Below are 17,028 nucleotides of genomic sequence, written 5' to 3'. Positions count from 1 at the left end.
GTTACTACAGCAGGGACACTCACAGAAGATATGATTCATGTGTTGGCGCCAAGGCTGATGGCTGGGGGCTATGAAACATGTCGGATGCTTGAGACGGAAGAGTGTGTGGGCCACTGAAGTTGCTGAATCTGTGTGCGTGGGGTTGAATGGCTCTCTGTTTCCGCAGGCTGCACACACAGCATGCTGTCACCTACCAATTATTACACAGCATATCCTTTTTACCTCCTCCTCATCTTCTGCTTCTATATGCAGGCCAAGGACTTGTTGCAACTAGCTGATTGATATATTTTCTTTGCTCATGAGCAAGATGTGTCTGGACCAAAGCCCAAGATCTAATCACCTTGGACTTTGGCACCACTGAAATCAGATCCAGCTTATGTATATTGCAACTTTTGTTATGATCTTTTCTCATATGGTATAAAATGGAATTGATGGAAAAGGGTCCAAAGAAGAAAGACTTCAGCGTGCATTTTGAGATCAGTAAGTGCAGCAGCATTGTCTCTGTATGGCAAACTAGAATAACTATGTATACACAACCAGTGGGAATTCTGCTGAAGAAAATTTGCCATAAATTGACAAGTTTTCAAGTATCTAATGACCAGAAGGAATTTTAGTTTGAGATGACCCTTGCTTACAGGCTAAGTGATCACCAGTTCAAAGATATCAATGATGACGCATGATTTTCCAGGTTAAAAAGGGTCACTGGTCTTTCAGCTGCCAGTAACCAGCATTTTTGCTAGCAGTCTTTGGAGATGCAGCAAGAAATAATCCAGCCATGAAGAAATAACTCCTGTGCTCTCATTTTGAGTTGGCCTCCCTAGTACTACGTAAGCTGGTGATACAGGATGGAGAAGGCTTACAGCTACTCTAGAGCAACTCTGGAAACAATTGGAAGCTTAAAGGTAATTTTGAGAAAAAATAATAGTTCCATAAAAACATTAGCTTGGGAATTATTAAGGCTAATAGGTAGGAAATAGTTCAATTTCTTTAGATTTGCCTGAAAAAGAAAACACATAAGCCTAATGATATCTTGGTCTTCTCCAAAGTAATGCTTCCCAGAGGGGCCAGTGAATATGCCAAACACATCAAAACTACTAAGAGAAGACAGAATGACAGGTAAGCTGGAGATGTAAACAAGAATGATTTTAAATGTTTTGCAGAAACTAGGTAATTTCTGAGTATCATTATATTTTTTTTAGACAGTTACTGTTCCTTCCCATCTAGTCATGCTCCACAAACAGGTCAGGAGTAATTGACCTTTCACTTCACGATGTAAGGATGAATCTCCAGAGAGTAGCTGTGGCTTGAGAGAAGGCTGCCATAGAGACTTCAGTGGGTCAAAATCTTATCAAGCAGAGAGATTGCCGGCAGCCAAAGGTGGTTTTAATTTTTCTTTCCACTGTAGTGATGAACATGCACAAAGTGTACCTATACAACTTCAAGGTCTCTCATACTTCTACAGTAAATATGTGAAAATCATTCAACTTTTTTCAGAAGAGTGGCCTGTGAGTAGGGAGAATAGGTATCTTACATTAGTGACCTGCAAAAGCGCTTTGAGAATTGTATGCTATTCTTAGCAGATAAAGAAATCTTGACTTGATATTTTTCTTGGTATTTTGATGTGCCCTTTCCAGTTTTGCTATAAACAGTGATCTCTGACCATGTCAAGCCTGTGCACTATAGTACTGAGAAGAAAAATCTTGAAAGAGATTTCTGACTACCAAGAAGTTATTAAGCAGTGCAATTGAAGAGGTGACAAAAGAAAGGCTAGATAATTCTGGATAATCTCATAAAGATTTCCAACTTTGTCTTGTGGTGCACCTTCATACATTGGAGGCAGGCAATGTATGAAGATTCTGTGAAAGACTTAGGTACCAAATGTAAAAATTCCTTATAAACAACAAGTCTCTTAAATGAGATAGACAGGAATCTTTTTATCTCATCAGATCTATTTGAGACACCCCAGGGCAGATTAGAGACTTTGAATTATTTGATTCTGCTTCATGAAAGATCTAGTAGGTATTTACCAGTCAGAAATAGAATGATGATGACACTGCAATGTGTGTCTCATAGTCAGATAATTAAGGTAAATGCAAATAAATTGTTCCCAAATTGTACTTGCCTTGAAATCTGTTTCACATCTGAATAAGAGCTGCTCAGATGGTTGAGGATTAGGGAACATCACCTACAAAGAAGGGTTGAGGGAGACAGGCTTGCTTAATCTGGCAGATTAGTTAAACTAGATGCAAAGACTGTGAAACCAAACAGTTCTTGGTAGTAGCAAATGCTAAACCAAGAATAAGTGCCCCCAAGATGCAATTTAGAAACTCAGATTGGAGCCAGAATAATGTTCAGAGGGAGGGTGGTGCACTGACATACCCAAGGAGCAGGTGAGATCTCAGTCTTCAGAGGTTTTCAAGATAGCTTGATTAGTCTGGTTTTACTGCTAGCTCTACTCCAAACAGAAGACCAGCCTAAGTAACATCCAGAGGTCCCATCTGTTCACCATTTGTGCATCTGTCCAAAAACCTGTTTTCTGCTGCTGTATCTATTGGTATAACAAAATGCTACTTTTCTCTCCAACCCTTGTGCATTACTTTCAGATCATTATAAATCTAAGGGGGTTGCTCCTGTAGTCAAAGCTGTTAAATCAGGGACATAGCAGCTGAAGGTCTTCTCTTCACAGTTACCTTTTTCAAATGGATGATACTTCTCTCAGAAATTCTCTATTAAGTTAATTCTGTTTTTCCCTGAACTTGATTTCCTTATTCCAATACGTGAGAGCGTTTAAAGGCTTAAACTCTGAGAGAATACTCACGTGCTTCACATCAAAATACATGCCTAACTGGATCAGAGTATTTCTAGATGAGAATTTATTGGAGTAGTTCATGTTGTTTGGATTTTGCATTATGTAAGCAAAATATAGAGCCTCAAACTTCAACCCACAGTCAACTGTGCTGTCCAGACTAGGTCTCTGATTCTAATTGTATTATCTGCACAGTTATGCCTCCAGTTATATGTTGACATCAGTCTGTTCTCACTCGTATCTCCAACAAAATTTGTCTGAGTTTCTCTGACACTCCTAGGATGTAGGATGTGAAAGCCTGGAGAAATTAAGATCTTTCACTTGTTCATCTCTTACTCTACAATTCTGCACCTTCCCTGCACTTTTGAGAACAATGGCAGTAATGTATCTTTTAGTCAGCAGTTGCAGGACTTCATGAATCAGCTGCATTAAAATGCAGCAACCTGGTCCATCATTGTCCTATCAGTCATCTATAAGCCCAGAAGAAATCAGGTCCGCGATTCAGAGAGGAGATATAGAAATGCATTATTTAAAACTTCAATGCTCTCTCCACAGAATGGATTTTTTTTTTTTCTTTTAGTGCTAGGAACTGAAGAGCAGTGCATGCATATTTTAGACACTGGGGACTGAGGCTGGCATCTTCAGGAATATATCTTCTTCTGCTGTCTAAGGGAAAAATATAGTCATTTAGACAGATCTCATTCAAATTGAAACAAAGGTGGAAAAAAAAGAAGGCTTGGTGAAAAATCAAGAGAGGTAAAAATTTCAAATGTGCTATTTTTTAAACACTGACCTAAATATTTTGTTTCAAATATATTTTAGGGGGAGAATAATGCAATTAAAATAGCATTTTAATTATTAGTGATTCTTGGACTTGGATTTTGGAGACTGGAGTAATACCTGCAGCTCTGACGCTGGCAGTCTGTGTGGCCCTGGGTATCTCGCTTCAATTCTTAATGTCACTGTGCCCAGCCTGTCTCCAAAATGGAGATTAATACTGACCTTGGTGGTAAACTTTGCAAGATGTATGGAAGAAAAATGTCTAATAAAATGAGTTTAATATAGGTAATATTACTTATTAAGGAAAAACATGACATGAAAATATGTTTCTGTGAATAGTTTTGGATCAAATCATAGCAGAAAAATGTGAAAAGGATTTTTGTTTTCTAAAAACTAAGGGAGGGAAAAAGTAATTCAGGGACCATGGTCTTTAAAAATGAGCATTCCATAAAGCAGATACAATCATAATAAAAGTGGGTTTGATTTTGGCAGTCAGCATTGTGTTTCCAAGCATATCTGTTTCCTGGAAGATTACAAGTACTACCCTTTTTTTTTCCCAGTATTAATCTGTGTCAGGTATGGTCTCCTGTGGAGATTATCCATTCATTGTATCTGCATTGTAAAGAGTCTGCATAGAGGTACTTTGTTTGAAAACCAGGAACTGGTAATATCAAAGAATCCCCATGGCTCTAAATCCTTAGCACAACAGATTCTCAAAGTTTGTTCCTGTAGGGAACTTACAGTTTGGAGAAAAAAAATCCCAAACATGTACTGAAGAGCTCTATATTAGTAGTTTTACAGAGGCAAAATGGAACTATTCAGTGATGTTGTATGAATAGGATTTTGTGTGCTTATTTGTTTAAAAATGGCCAAATAACTCTCTAAAAATTAACTGCCCACAAATAACATTCATCTCACTCCATTCTGTTTTATGTTACACATTATTAACCGTAGTAATATTGTTGTTCAATGTTTAGGTGAAAAAAACCTTTTCAAAATGAAACACCAGCTAGTTTAATTTTGAAAATATTGATAAAAAAGCCTATTATTCTTTTTTCTTTGTCAAAGCTGATCCAATTTGCAAATGATTTGCTTCCTCCCAAACATCCATTTGTAATTTATAGTCTTTTACCTGCTCTGCTACATGCTGACACCTTTATATCTGTGCCTGTAGAGTGAGAGGGTCAAAGTAGAGCAGCTTTTCAAGTGGCTTCTCTGCTGGGCACCCAGCTGAAACTTGACCATTCCAGGGGTATGAAAATGTAGTCTTATAAATGCTCAAATTGCTGAAGGTAAATAAACAAGAAAGTAAGTTGTTATCTTTAGTGCTGCAATGCTTTACTTTCTCATTATTTAAGGTGGACTGAGGAAAAGAAATGTAAGCTACATTTGATGATCTTTGAGGTCCCTTCCAACCTTAGGAATACTGAATACTGAATACTGAACATGAAATTAAATTTTATACAGGCAGCTCTGTGACTTCTGCTGCCTCGTGTAACAGCAGACCTTGAGAGCCCTTCTGTCGTACTGCCACCTGGTGACTTTTGGCGAGGAAGGTGCCAACACAAAAGGTACTCAGAATTAAGACTACCCATGTTACCTCTAAGACCTGTAAGCCAGGTAACATCTGGATTTTAGCAGACACTAAAAGGCTATAAGATATCTTTTTGTATTTCTGGTCTATATAGACAAAATAGGTGCATGTGTAAGGAAGAGCTCTGAATATCTCTGTCAGGAATGGAAATGTTCTCTGTTTGAAATTTTCATCTTTATTCTAATCTCATTTGAATAAAAAATAAAAACATTAAATAGAAATAGAAACTAGAAGTTTAATGGAAATGGAAAGGAATAAGAACTTAGATAAAGCCTGGCATGTCTACACTAAGTATCCCATCTCTGATCTTCTCCAGTTGTGCAGAATAAACCACAAGCCACTGAACTGACTTTGCTTTTTCTTCCCTGCCACCCTGCCCTCCCCCCCCACCAGTGACTGTCAGTGACATGAACAGAGATTCTAATATGTTTATTGCTACTCAGTTGGCAGGAAGGGGATACACCTGGCAGACCATGTTCTGAATGGTCCAAAACTCTTACAAGGTAGACTTCTGCTTCCTCCAAGTTTGAGACATCTGCACATGCCTCTGTGCATTGTGTAGTGACCAATGTACTGATACACAGAACAATTATTTAAGTTTCACCTTATGACTGGTGTCTGGTTTTTACACAACTTAATGACTCTTATTACTGAATAAGCTTTCTTAGAACTCATCATGAAGCCTACCATTAGCATTTCCTTGTTTATAGAGAGGCAATTCTTCTAGGCAGGGACAGCCTTAGAGACCCTGTGTCCAAACTAGCATCCTAACATGCAGCCTTGAAGAAGGAATTTGCAGGTTTGCCTCCTCTGAGACACTGCTGTCCAGCCCTAGAAAAGTATTAGAGCAAAAGGGACTGTCTTATACTCGGCCTCTGAGGAGTCAGTTGTAGTTCCCTCTTGTGGTGAGCCTCTGAGTAAGGTAATTACTTCATTCTTTCACCAGTTCCTCCTTTACTCCATGTTGCAGCAGCCTCTACTTCAAATGTGAAAGCTAGGATTTCAAATTCTGATGAATGTACTGAGCTCTCAAATGATAACACAGCCAATGACTAGCTTCTTGTTACTCTGCTTCTTTAACAAAGTATTTTTGTGTGTTTAGCACTAAGGTTTAAGTTCAAGGGTAATACTACCTCTTTGCAGAAGCAGCAGTTTTGTATATCCTCCCAGGCCAAGTTCCTGGCACAAAAGAAAACACTGACATAGAATCTGGCTATAAATTAAGCAGAGATTAAGGAGATTTTTCATATTATTTACCAGTCTAGAACAGAGTCATCTGAATGCCTTAAAAGCAGTCCTTTCCTAGGAAGAAAAGGAAACCACACTCCCCAGGGAAGCTAGTCAGCTTAAGAACTATTTTCTTTGAACCAGCGCATACCACATTGCAAACTACTGCTTTCATCAGTTTGTCCCCTTTCCTTTTGTCCAGAATTTTGTATGACAGGGCAAAATATAGCAACCAAACACAATCATAGTATCAGTTCTCTAAATAAGGAATTAAAGAAAGAGGAAGATACATGACTAGCTCAGAGAGATAGAGCAACATTTGTAGAAAAGCCAGGCTTATCCCTGAATAGGGTGTGACAGCTGGTTAAGCATGCTTATCAGCTTTTGGAAAGTACCTGAGTAGTTATTGCTGTGGGAAAGCAGCCTTCCTGGGCAAATGCAGAGTCTCTCTGCAAGGGCAGCTTATAGAAGAGCAAGGTCACAGAAGCCGGAGTTTGTAGATAGACTTGGGAGCTGCAGAAGGAAAAATAATAGTAGTTAGCAGAGGACACCTCATAGATGGAAAAACATCTGCTTTCATAGCTGTTTTGCAAGGATTTTTCTTAATTTGTTTAGTCTCAACTTCAGGCTCCCTATTTCTCCTAAAATGACGATGAGAATTGTAGGTTGTGCAAACATCCTTGCAGAGAGCGGTAGGGCATAAATAAGAACCAGGACCAATTTCTGAGTCTTAAGAAAGTGGTATTATCTGCAGAGGATGATTTGGCGCTTCTTCTGCAGAGAGAATGAGAAGAATCAATCTTCGAAGAAAATAGTTCTCAGTCAATATGTGTTTATATAATGATATCTTGTATTTTTCTCTAAGGCTGTGTCTGAGAGTGGTATCTTCTGATAAGCCTCGTGTGTTACAGTCTACCTTTGTTTTGTAAATATTGGTAAAAAAATGCCTGCAGAACTGATCCTTTTATCTGACAGCTTTTAAGCTGATCGCAAAACCAGTGAGTTCCTCTGTATCCTGGAGTAGAAAGTTAATCTGAGGTATAGGAAGAAGGCAACATGGTATGCCAGTTTATTTTGCATTAGCCTTTCAACTTCCTTGATCTCATTTGATGAACATGCCTTCCAGTATGGAGGTCATGTGCTCAGACTGCCTTAAAAATTTTCCTGCACAACATTTTTTAAGCCAAGAGATGTCATTTATTTGAAACAGGAGCTTCCCAGAAGAACTTCCATATTTGAAACCTTTTTTTTCCTAGAAAAAAATAAATAAATCATGTGATCAAGAATTTTGGGCTTGGGTCTGACAGCTTCAGACAAGAATGCCTTCACTTCTGTTACAGACAACATTGTTTTAAACAGATTTTTGTTGATGAAAGGAATTTGTTCCAATTTCCAATGAAATATTTTGAAATAATATAGTTTCATGTGATAAATTACCATTATCACATAGCACTGCTACTACTCATCAAACCTTACCAGTACTAAAGTGAAGGCTGGATGGTGGGAGGCACAGAAGATGGGATGCAGACCACCTGGGGAAGGAAATGGATCCCTTTCCTGAGACAAATTAAGTGTTTGATACCAATGCTGCAAACTGCCCTGGCTCTTTACAACCCACCAGACATGGTGCCATAGTAGTCAGTGGTGTGACTAGATCTCCTGATCCAGACTGAGCGCTTGGGTCCAAGGGGTGCTGGCAGGCTGAGATGTACTGTCTTACAGATATGCTGTACATCTGTACCAGGTACCAGTTTCATAGCTTCATCAGGATGAGCTTCATTTAATTCAAAGCTGAAGCTTAGTTATCTGTGCAGGTGTTATCTTACAATCTGCATAGTGTGGCAGTGCATCAGTACATGCTGCCTAATTTTCCTCAAAGATGGTTGTGCTGCCTGAAGGGTGGCAGGCTTGATTAGGAAGGCTGCATCTTGAGGGCTCTGGTCCAGTTCAGAGTGGCTTGGGAGTACCACCAGAAGCTGGCTTTGACTCCCCATCTCCCTAGGGCTCTGCCTTCTATGGAAGACCTGGCCAAAGAGGTGGGATGTCATTTGCTGGTACCCCAGGCTGCCTCTGCATGACTGCCAGAGGGAGAGGAGTAGGGCTGCTCAAGCTCACAAGCTCCTGTGGCTTTTCACTTCATAGGCTGCTGCTTTCACTTTGATTTGCTGAAGGAGCTGAATGTCTCCTTCATTGCAGATTTCAAGGTTTGCTTAGGAAAATGATGAGTGCAAATGATGGCTGAGCAGATGGTTTTAATTTTTGCATTGCCTTTCTCTGTGGTTTCTCTGTCAGCTTCTGTTCTGCCATTGAAAAGCAGAGAGGAAAATGAAACACAGCCGCTTCCCATTATGATAAGTAAAATGAAAAATTATTCTATGAACATTTTCTAATCAACAGTCTTTTTATCAAGAAAAAAGAAAGAAGATAGCTGGATTTCAGAAAGAAAGGCAAAGAGGGGAAAAAAACCTGCAGTTAACTTTTGGACACAGCAATGTTGAAAGGGGCAGGCTTTTAACTAGCTTTTTCTTTTTTTTTTTTTCTAGACTGAAGGTAATGAATGTGCAGCAGGAAAATGTATTGTCTCAGCAAAATCAGCTACATTTTGTTTCTTATTTCTACAAGGAGAGAAAATTGCTGAAGAGAGAAAGACAGGCTTTTCAGCAAAGCTCCCTCCCATTTGGGTTTGCACTTGGCAGCCATGAACTATCCAGTCCCTTGGGAGATGGCAGCTTCACAGTAATTACCAGAGGGCCTGTTTGCTCTTGGAGTAACCAGTTAGCCCCTTTTGTCAATCCAATGTAACTGAAACATACTGAGTCTTGGGTTTCTGGAGAAACCTGCAGTAACTAATCTCTAGCCTCAAGCTGGAGAAGTGCTGTGCTTCTAGCTGTTCTGGCAAATAAGAAACCTCACCATGGGTGTTATCATTAATGTAAAGACATAAACCAGGTATTTTCTACTTGTGTGTGGAGGTTGGAATGGCAAAGAAGAGAGAAGTTTAATAAGAATCAACATAAGGGAAATTATTTTAATGATGTGAGACAGGTGCAACTTGTAGTTATCTCCAGACCCTTGCCTCAGGAAACCTGCTGCATTTCTGGCTCAGACAGTACATCTCATCTCCACTGAGCCATGAATGATGATCTATCTGAGAGTATTGCCTCTACAAGATGCCAGTTTCTAGCTGGTGTTGGTAGAGCTAGCTACTTGGTCGAGAAGATTATTACTGCTTTTAACCTTTAACCAAGACAATGGTTCCTTTGAACTTGGTGCCTTCCACGTAGTACAAATGCAAGTATGTGAGCAACAAGCCTTTTTTTTCCTCTCCTGTGAGGCTGGAAGAAAATAGATGAAGAAAAGATGTATTTTTCTTTCCCTTTTTGTAGCTAGAAGCACAGTGCAGGGCGTTAATATAAAAAGCCAAAAGTGAAAACGGGTATTGTGGCACTGTCACCTTCTACATTACTACATTAGCAATTAGCTTCTCTTTACCCCTAGAGTTATTTTTGCTCCAGGTAATTTGGTTACAGCTGTTTTGCTCCAATGAAGCAGAGATTAAGCTAGAGGATGTGTTGAAACTCCAGACTTTCAGCCCCATCAGCAGTTACTGCAAAATGAAAAAGAGAAATGGTGCTTCCTCTGCTGTGTGGATTAAAAATCTACTAATGACTGTGTGGCTACTTCAGCCTTGACAATATCTAGTGAGGGGGGCCAGCACTGAACAGGGAATGCTTGTGGCTCTGATTAAACAACATTGGGGGGAGGGTGGGAGATGTGGGGGTTGTGTTTGCTGCAAATGACCTCCTGTATTGTGGTTTTAGGCTGACAAAAAAAAGGGTGGAAATGGAGCACATTTAGGCTTGTTTCTGAGTTAGTAAAAGGAAAACAATTATGTCGTCTCTGGGTTTTTACTAATATTCCCTTCTGCACCTCTGTGCTTGTGCCATTCATCTCATATCTGTGGTTTTGTCTGGATTGCAGCTGCAAAAGTATTGGCTAGTATGTGAATAGCTTAAGTTAGAAAAGTAGTGAATATGTTGGCCCAAAATTTTCCAGGCTGGATGACTTTTTTTGATCTATACTCAGAGCTGTCCAGAGGCTACACAGCCATGTCAGTGTGGCACTGATTTCAGCCAGACCTGTGCTTGTCTCAGTGGAGCTCACTTGAGTGGCCAAATGTGACATTCACTGGAGCTGACCTGGGTGTGGGTAGCACAGTGTGAATGTGCATCTACCTGGAAAACACCCTGTAGATTATATTTAGTTTAGCTCATACTTTCCAAAACTCAGTCTTAAGGCTGCTCTATGTACAGACTGGAGTAGGGTATATTTCTATCAAAGGTATGTTTCTGTTTGCAGCAAAACTACGAAGCTGCTTAATTCCTAGGAAAACATGTAAAGTTAAGAGCAAAACCCCTGACTGCTGTTATCTTTATTGTTGATCTTTCTTTCAATAAATACATTTCCAAGGTAAGAGATGAGACTAATCCTCTGGGACTGTTCTATGACAGAATATCATTGCACTGAGAGAGGTCCCCGCAGCGCATAGGCAGTCATGGTCCTGTTCTATTACTTAACCCTACAAAACATTGCAAACTATCCCATCAAGATTTGGTGTTTCTAAATTTGGAAATATCAGGAGTCGTTATCCCAGCTACTGTCCTAGCTTAGCTGGAAGAGAAAGGTAGATTTCCTCTTGAATAATTTTTCAAACATTCAAGTGAAGTGATGTTAACAGAAAAGAGATGATTTTAACCATCGAGGCTAAAACCCCCTCAGGTTTCAGTCACTGCAAAGCTATGATGGTACTAATTCTCAAGGTCACCATAAAATCCTTAGGGAAAAGCAGTTTAGGAAACACTTGTATTTCCTGCATAAAAATCTTTAAACTCCACCTCCCCTTAAAGACCAATTATAAATCCCTTCAGATGTGTTATTAACAAAAAAACCCAAAAACAAACCAACCAACCAAACAAACAAAAAAACATCTAGACAGCTAAGTAGTCTCCCTACCCTGTAGCTTAGATTACTAGATTGCTTTATATTGGCAGTGAGTTTACAGGGCTTGTTTGCATCTTTACCTGAGTAGCTGCCTTGACCATTTTAGTAGAGGCCAAAGTCTTAACATCCACTTCAGCATTCAAATGTATTTATTTTAAGGATACTGCATTTGAGAAAGACTGCAGTTGTTGTCTGTCCTTTGGGTACAGGTTGCACAGAGAGAGTGAGTTTTGTGGTGCTGTATTCCTGTAGTTGCTAGGTAAACCTTAAATTAAAACAAAACAAAACACCCCAAACCAACCAAACAGGGAAGAAAAAAACCCACACCCATTCTTGCTCTCTCTTTGTGAATATGGTATGGATGAAGTTTTTGGTTGCTCTTTATCCAAGGACAACCACACAATGCCTGGCAAGTTTGTGTGTAAACTGAACTGTTATAATTTGTTTTGGGAGTGCTGTGGATTCTGAGCATGTGGTTCGCTTGCTTTTCACTTCTGCTTTCTTCAGGAAGTGAGTGCAGCAGCTAATCAGGTGGTTCACAGTGAAAAGTTTAAAGAGCTGATGTGTACACCAAGATGTCTACATGGACAGAAGCACTAATACTCATTTCTCTGGCTGTGGTTATTGACTGCAACAGGAGCTGCTGAATCTAGGAGTCCAGGTATGTCAAGAGACTTCCTGTGAAAGCAAAAGGGACAGACAGATACTTGCCATTGAAAAAGTGGACAAAATTCTGACATTTGGTCTGAGATTCAATTGCATTTTGGTCAACCATCTTGCCATGAGACCCTTTTGTGATAACAAATTCCTTTAAATATATAAGCAAAGATCGTGATCTTGGTACAAATTGGGATTTTGTATCATGGGATCATTCTTTGAACTGCTGGGGGAGATAATCTCAGATAAATATAATTGAAAAGTCATTTAAAAATTATGCTTATTGAACCAGGAACCTTTTGGTATGAGCATTCTGCCTGTTATTCTGCTAGCTTCATTCAGGCCTTTCTTCCCTTTTTGTTGTCTCAGTATGAAATGGCAGAGCCATACTGCAGGGTGATTTCACATTAGCTTAATTTAGAACAAAAGGGAAAATCCATGATTAAGTTCCACTTCCTCTCTGTTACCTGACACTAATTTCTGAACAATAGTGTCAGGTTTATTTGATATCATTTCACTTTACTGTCTTTTAAAACTTTTATTATTTAGCCTTTGGCTTTTATATCATAGCGACATTTGTAACTTATAACTGAGAATAAGCTGTTAAGTTATGCTGAGGATCAGGACAAATTCCATGATGCAGAAAACAGACAACATATGAGACCTTTAAAAACTATCTATGCTATCCTCAATATAAAAGATATTTCATTGCTGGACCCTGTGATGGAAGAATAAATACCTGTCTAGAAGAATTATCTTCCAAGAGGAATAGAAAATTTAAGGTCCAAAAGAATCTGTAGATGTGAAAGAAGGCTACTAGGAGAAGGAATATTTAAAGCAGATGGTGCAAATGGAGAAAACAGACTAATACTAGAGGACTGATAGTGAGTCTAATATTCTTCCAATAATCTAGACATCTGGAGTAAATAAGGAAGTAAATTATAATCTTTGTTTAGCTTTCACACACTTCTGGAGAATAAAGATTTCCATGTACACTGAAATGTTTTACCTAGTCTGTTACAATTAGGTCCTCATTAAAGAAGTTGTCTGTGTGTATCTATGGAGAGGGGAAGAATTATTTCATTACATAGATTGATAGAGTAAGAACTTTTTGAGTGATCAGCTTAGTTTGCCTTAGCTGTATCACCAGAAAGAAAGACCTGTTAATTATGAATAGAAAGAGAGAAAATTGGTGAACACACTTACAAGGCCATTCAGTGAAGTACAGTTCAAACAGTGCTGTTGATGACTCAGTTACTGACCTTCTGAGGCCAGTGTAAGCTTTTAATTTTATTTTCTCCTCTCCATGTCTCAGTTTTCCCAACTATTTAATGCCTCTGTAAAGGATTTTGGGCTTCTCTGTACAATGACCAAGGTTAGTGCATTGGTTTAGGCTCAATTTCACAGAAAGAGAGATTGGCCGTTGGAATGGGCTGCCCAGGGGGGTGGTGGAGTCACCATCACTGGAGGTGTTTAGGAAGAGACTGGATGGGGTGCTTGGTGTCATGGTTTAGTTGATTAGATAGTGTTGGATGATTGCTTGGACTTGAAGATCTCAAAGGTCTTTTCCAACCTGGTTAATTCTATTCTAATTCTATTCTATATTCAACAGAGTAGCTTCCAAGGTGAGAGATTCCCCTCAGAAAGAGAATGGTCTCCTTGGAAAAACAGCTCTGAACTATGCTCACTGAAGCTGCTAGAACTGTACCCAGACTTTCTTAGCTTCACAGTCACTGCACAGCTTCACGGTGACTCAAGTGGGCTGAAATCCCATACCAGCATTAAGTATAGCATATGACAAATGTAACTCCCACACAGTCATGAGAACAGAGCCTTCCTGTTTACTTTGTGCATGGAGTCATAACACTTTTTCTGCCCAAAGGACTGTCTTGTCTTAATGCAGATAATTAAGGGGAAAAAAAAAACAAACACAAAATGTTGATGTAGGAAGTTTCAGATTGACATCCTTGGAGACATCAAAATTTCATAGCCCTGCATCTCCTAGTGAAAGACAGATTATGGGCTGTGATAGCATAAGCTGTTCTTTGCTGTGGTAAAGGATCAACATTTACATCCAAGCACAGATGTCTTCTGGAACTATCAGCTTGTGACATGGTGCACGGTGACAAGATAATTTCACCCTCTTCATCTCTACAGTAGGGAGCTGCTGTGTGAGTGTGGAAGTGAAAATGTTTCATCTGGATTGGGGTGGGGAGGATTCAAGCAGTACGCAAGCTGCATAACTGATGGATGGCAAAGGAAAAGAATCCCAGATTCTAGTATTAGTGTTATCTCATAATTTTTAAACCAGGCTCATAATAATCTTAAAAAATAAAAGCACATTAAAAAAAAAAATAATCAAAGGTATGTATGTATTGGTAGTGCAGATTGGACTCCGTTTTTGAGTTACATTTGCTTTTTGACATTTTTTTTACAAGACAGAACAGCATCAAAAAGACAGTGTACAGAAGGAACTTTTTTTTTCCTAGAAGTGGAATTACTTTGGTGCTTTTCTTTGAGGGGGCTGTGTGGCCACATTGTTAATTTATGTTATACTTTAAGCAGTCAGATGATCTTGTATACACAAATAAGCTTATGCCTGTATTTGATGGGAACAGGAGAAGCCTGGTTTCCTTTGATGTAAGCATTACCCCTGTGTAAGCTGTGGTAGCAGGGTGAGATCACAGAAGGCTATGACAAAGGATGAGAGTTGCTGAGTACTCAAGGCTGTGTCAGTGACCTCCCAGAAGACTATCAATGAAAGTAAGGCTGTAAAGTACATGAGAGGATTTGGGGTTGAGATGATAGTGTCAGAAGAATTCCTCTACCTGTAGAACAAAATTGACCCATTGTAAGTTCAGTTTGATGGAAATGAGGCTGCTAGAAGCCCCTTGCTACTTCATTGAGGCACATAAATTTTGGTATACAGGATCAAACAGGTCATGTTGTAGGGGAAATATCTATCTCTTGTACAGAGCTGTACATCTGCAGTAGAGAATGTTGTTGCCTTCTTTGGCCAACATACACGTGGGGGAATCTCAGGTTTTTTTTCACACAGCTCCTATTCCAGCCAGTGCTTCAGCCCCAGACTAGGTGGAGAATGCTTATTTCAACTCAATGAAACCTGGCTCTTGGATCATGCTCTTCTGTTGCAGATATGATGATGGTAATAATGAGCTGGTTTACGATAGTTGTGGCTGAAGTAGAGTTCCAGGGGCAAAGCTGGGTCTAGAATCCAGATTTCCTTTATGGTTTACTAGTTTATCCTGATAAAGCCCGGCTGAATTGTGTAGCACATGCATACATGTTTCCTGGGAGAGAGTTTGTTCATGTGATTGCAAAGTGCTTTGCCATCATAAGTGGAAGAAAGTCAGTGGCTGCCAGCATTTCCATACTGCTAAACTCTCCAGCTCCAGGAGATAATACTTTCAGTGCCTAGTTTCATGGAACAGTTGACTGGTAAGAGATGATTCAAACTGTAAATGACAGAGTATCTTTAACTTCAGGTCTCATTTCAGAATGGACAAAGAAGCTGAACTCACGTGGCAGCTGAAAGATTCACCTGGCAAAGCAACACAGCAAGAGCAAAACCCTGATGATGGACACAAAGCAGAAGTTCTGGGACAGCCTGCACACAGCAAGGACAATCTACCCCTGAGCCATAACCTCCAATGGGATACTCTAGGCAGACAGTTTGTAGAGTATGAGCAGATGGCTCCATTTCTCATCCCAGAGGAGCAACAGAGAAAGCTGATGGACTTTCTCCCCCTCTTCTTAAAGGTTTGCTCTTGCTATTGACTTTGGTGTAGATGCCATAGATGTAAATTCAGGTTTCTGTTGCTCTATTCACAATATAATGAACATGAAGTAAGCAAGACTTGGCGAGATGAGGTTATACAGAACAATTTTGGATTTGCTGGTCATTAATATGAATAGCAAGAATGCCTTCCATGTGAAGGTCATTTCTTTGGAGTGAGAAAATGAGTGAACTTTTAGAATGAACTTTCAAAGTGAAGAAGTTGTTGTTACTGAACAAAGGTGATGAAAGCTATAAAATCTAGGCACCTTAGAAATTAAAACTTGGTCAGAAAAGCAGGAGATAGCTTATTTATCAGGTCACATGAGAAATAAACATTAGTACCAGGGGTCAAGGTACCAGGAGGCAAGCTGAGTATTACTAAGGTATTGGCAACGTTGTGCATATACTTAGACATCATGTTTTTCCCTTTTCCCTTTTCTGAACTTCACATGCTTTAGGGTTGACAAAAATTATTTCCTGAATTTCAGTAATGCTTGCAAAGAGGGGCTTCAAATTCCTAAAGGCTATTTTGGCTACAGAATGTATTTGAAATAAGGATGCGATTTTCTCATTAGCTTAACACTTCATTTTGTGCTCTAAGAGAGAGATTCTTTACCTTCAATTTTCTTAGATGTCTCAGTGGAGCTTTGCAGAGCTTTGCAAAGCTTCATAGGTGTTTAAACTCTGATGAGTGGCTAGATCATTTTGTCCTTGCATCATTGATTTAGGAGTACACTGTGAAGGATTTGGCCCTTCAACTTTGAGTCATTATGCCCTTCTGCATATGACTTTTATTTCCTTCATGCACCAGCCTTCTGCGTTATGTGAAGCCCATGGGCTGGCTTGGTGAAATGTGTCTCCATTTGAGTTGTATGTGTTATGAAGTTCTTACAGAAACTATCTCACTTCCTCCTGTTTAACAGAGGACTCTGCATAATTCCTTTCCCTTCTTGGAGAATTTTAATCTCTTGTTCTTCCTTTCCTTGTTTGATCATGTAAATGCCAGTGTATCTCTGTCTTTCTGCCATAGACTGTTTTGTCTCTTACTCAGGTGGCTGGAGAGAGGGGGCACAAACCAGGAGCCACCTGGGGTGTGGGGGCTCATTACTCACTGATACTCCTTAATGTAGAAGGAGAAGATGTAGGAGGAAAATGTTAGCCATC

At 39.5% G+C, this 17,028-nt stretch overlaps 1 protein-coding gene across 1 annotated transcript in view; it reads left to right on the top strand.

Moving 5' to 3' along the window:
* The first annotated feature begins 11,985 nt into the window (after positions 1-11,985).
* The window catches only part of WDFY4 (WDFY family member 4), a 124,868-nt gene continuing 119,825 nt past the window's right edge, over positions 11,986-17,028 (top strand). Inside the window, exons 1-2 of the mRNA XM_068166163.1 lie at positions 11,986-12,069; positions 15,572-15,845. Coding sequence (XP_068022264.1) covers positions 15,585-15,845 — 261 coding nt within the window. The 5' untranslated portion in view covers positions 11,986-12,069; positions 15,572-15,584. The remainder of the gene's footprint in view (positions 12,070-15,571; positions 15,846-17,028) is intronic.

This window comes from Melanerpes formicivorus, unplaced genomic scaffold (genome assembly GCF_026170545.1).
Source record: "Melanerpes formicivorus ecotype bairdi unplaced genomic scaffold, bMelFor1.0.p_v2 SCAF_98, whole genome shotgun sequence".
In the NCBI taxonomy this organism is placed as follows: Eukaryota; Metazoa; Chordata; class Aves; order Piciformes; family Picidae; genus Melanerpes; species Melanerpes formicivorus.
The sequence above is the reverse complement of the archived record's forward strand: the minus strand, read 5'-3'. Positions and strand labels throughout refer to the sequence as shown.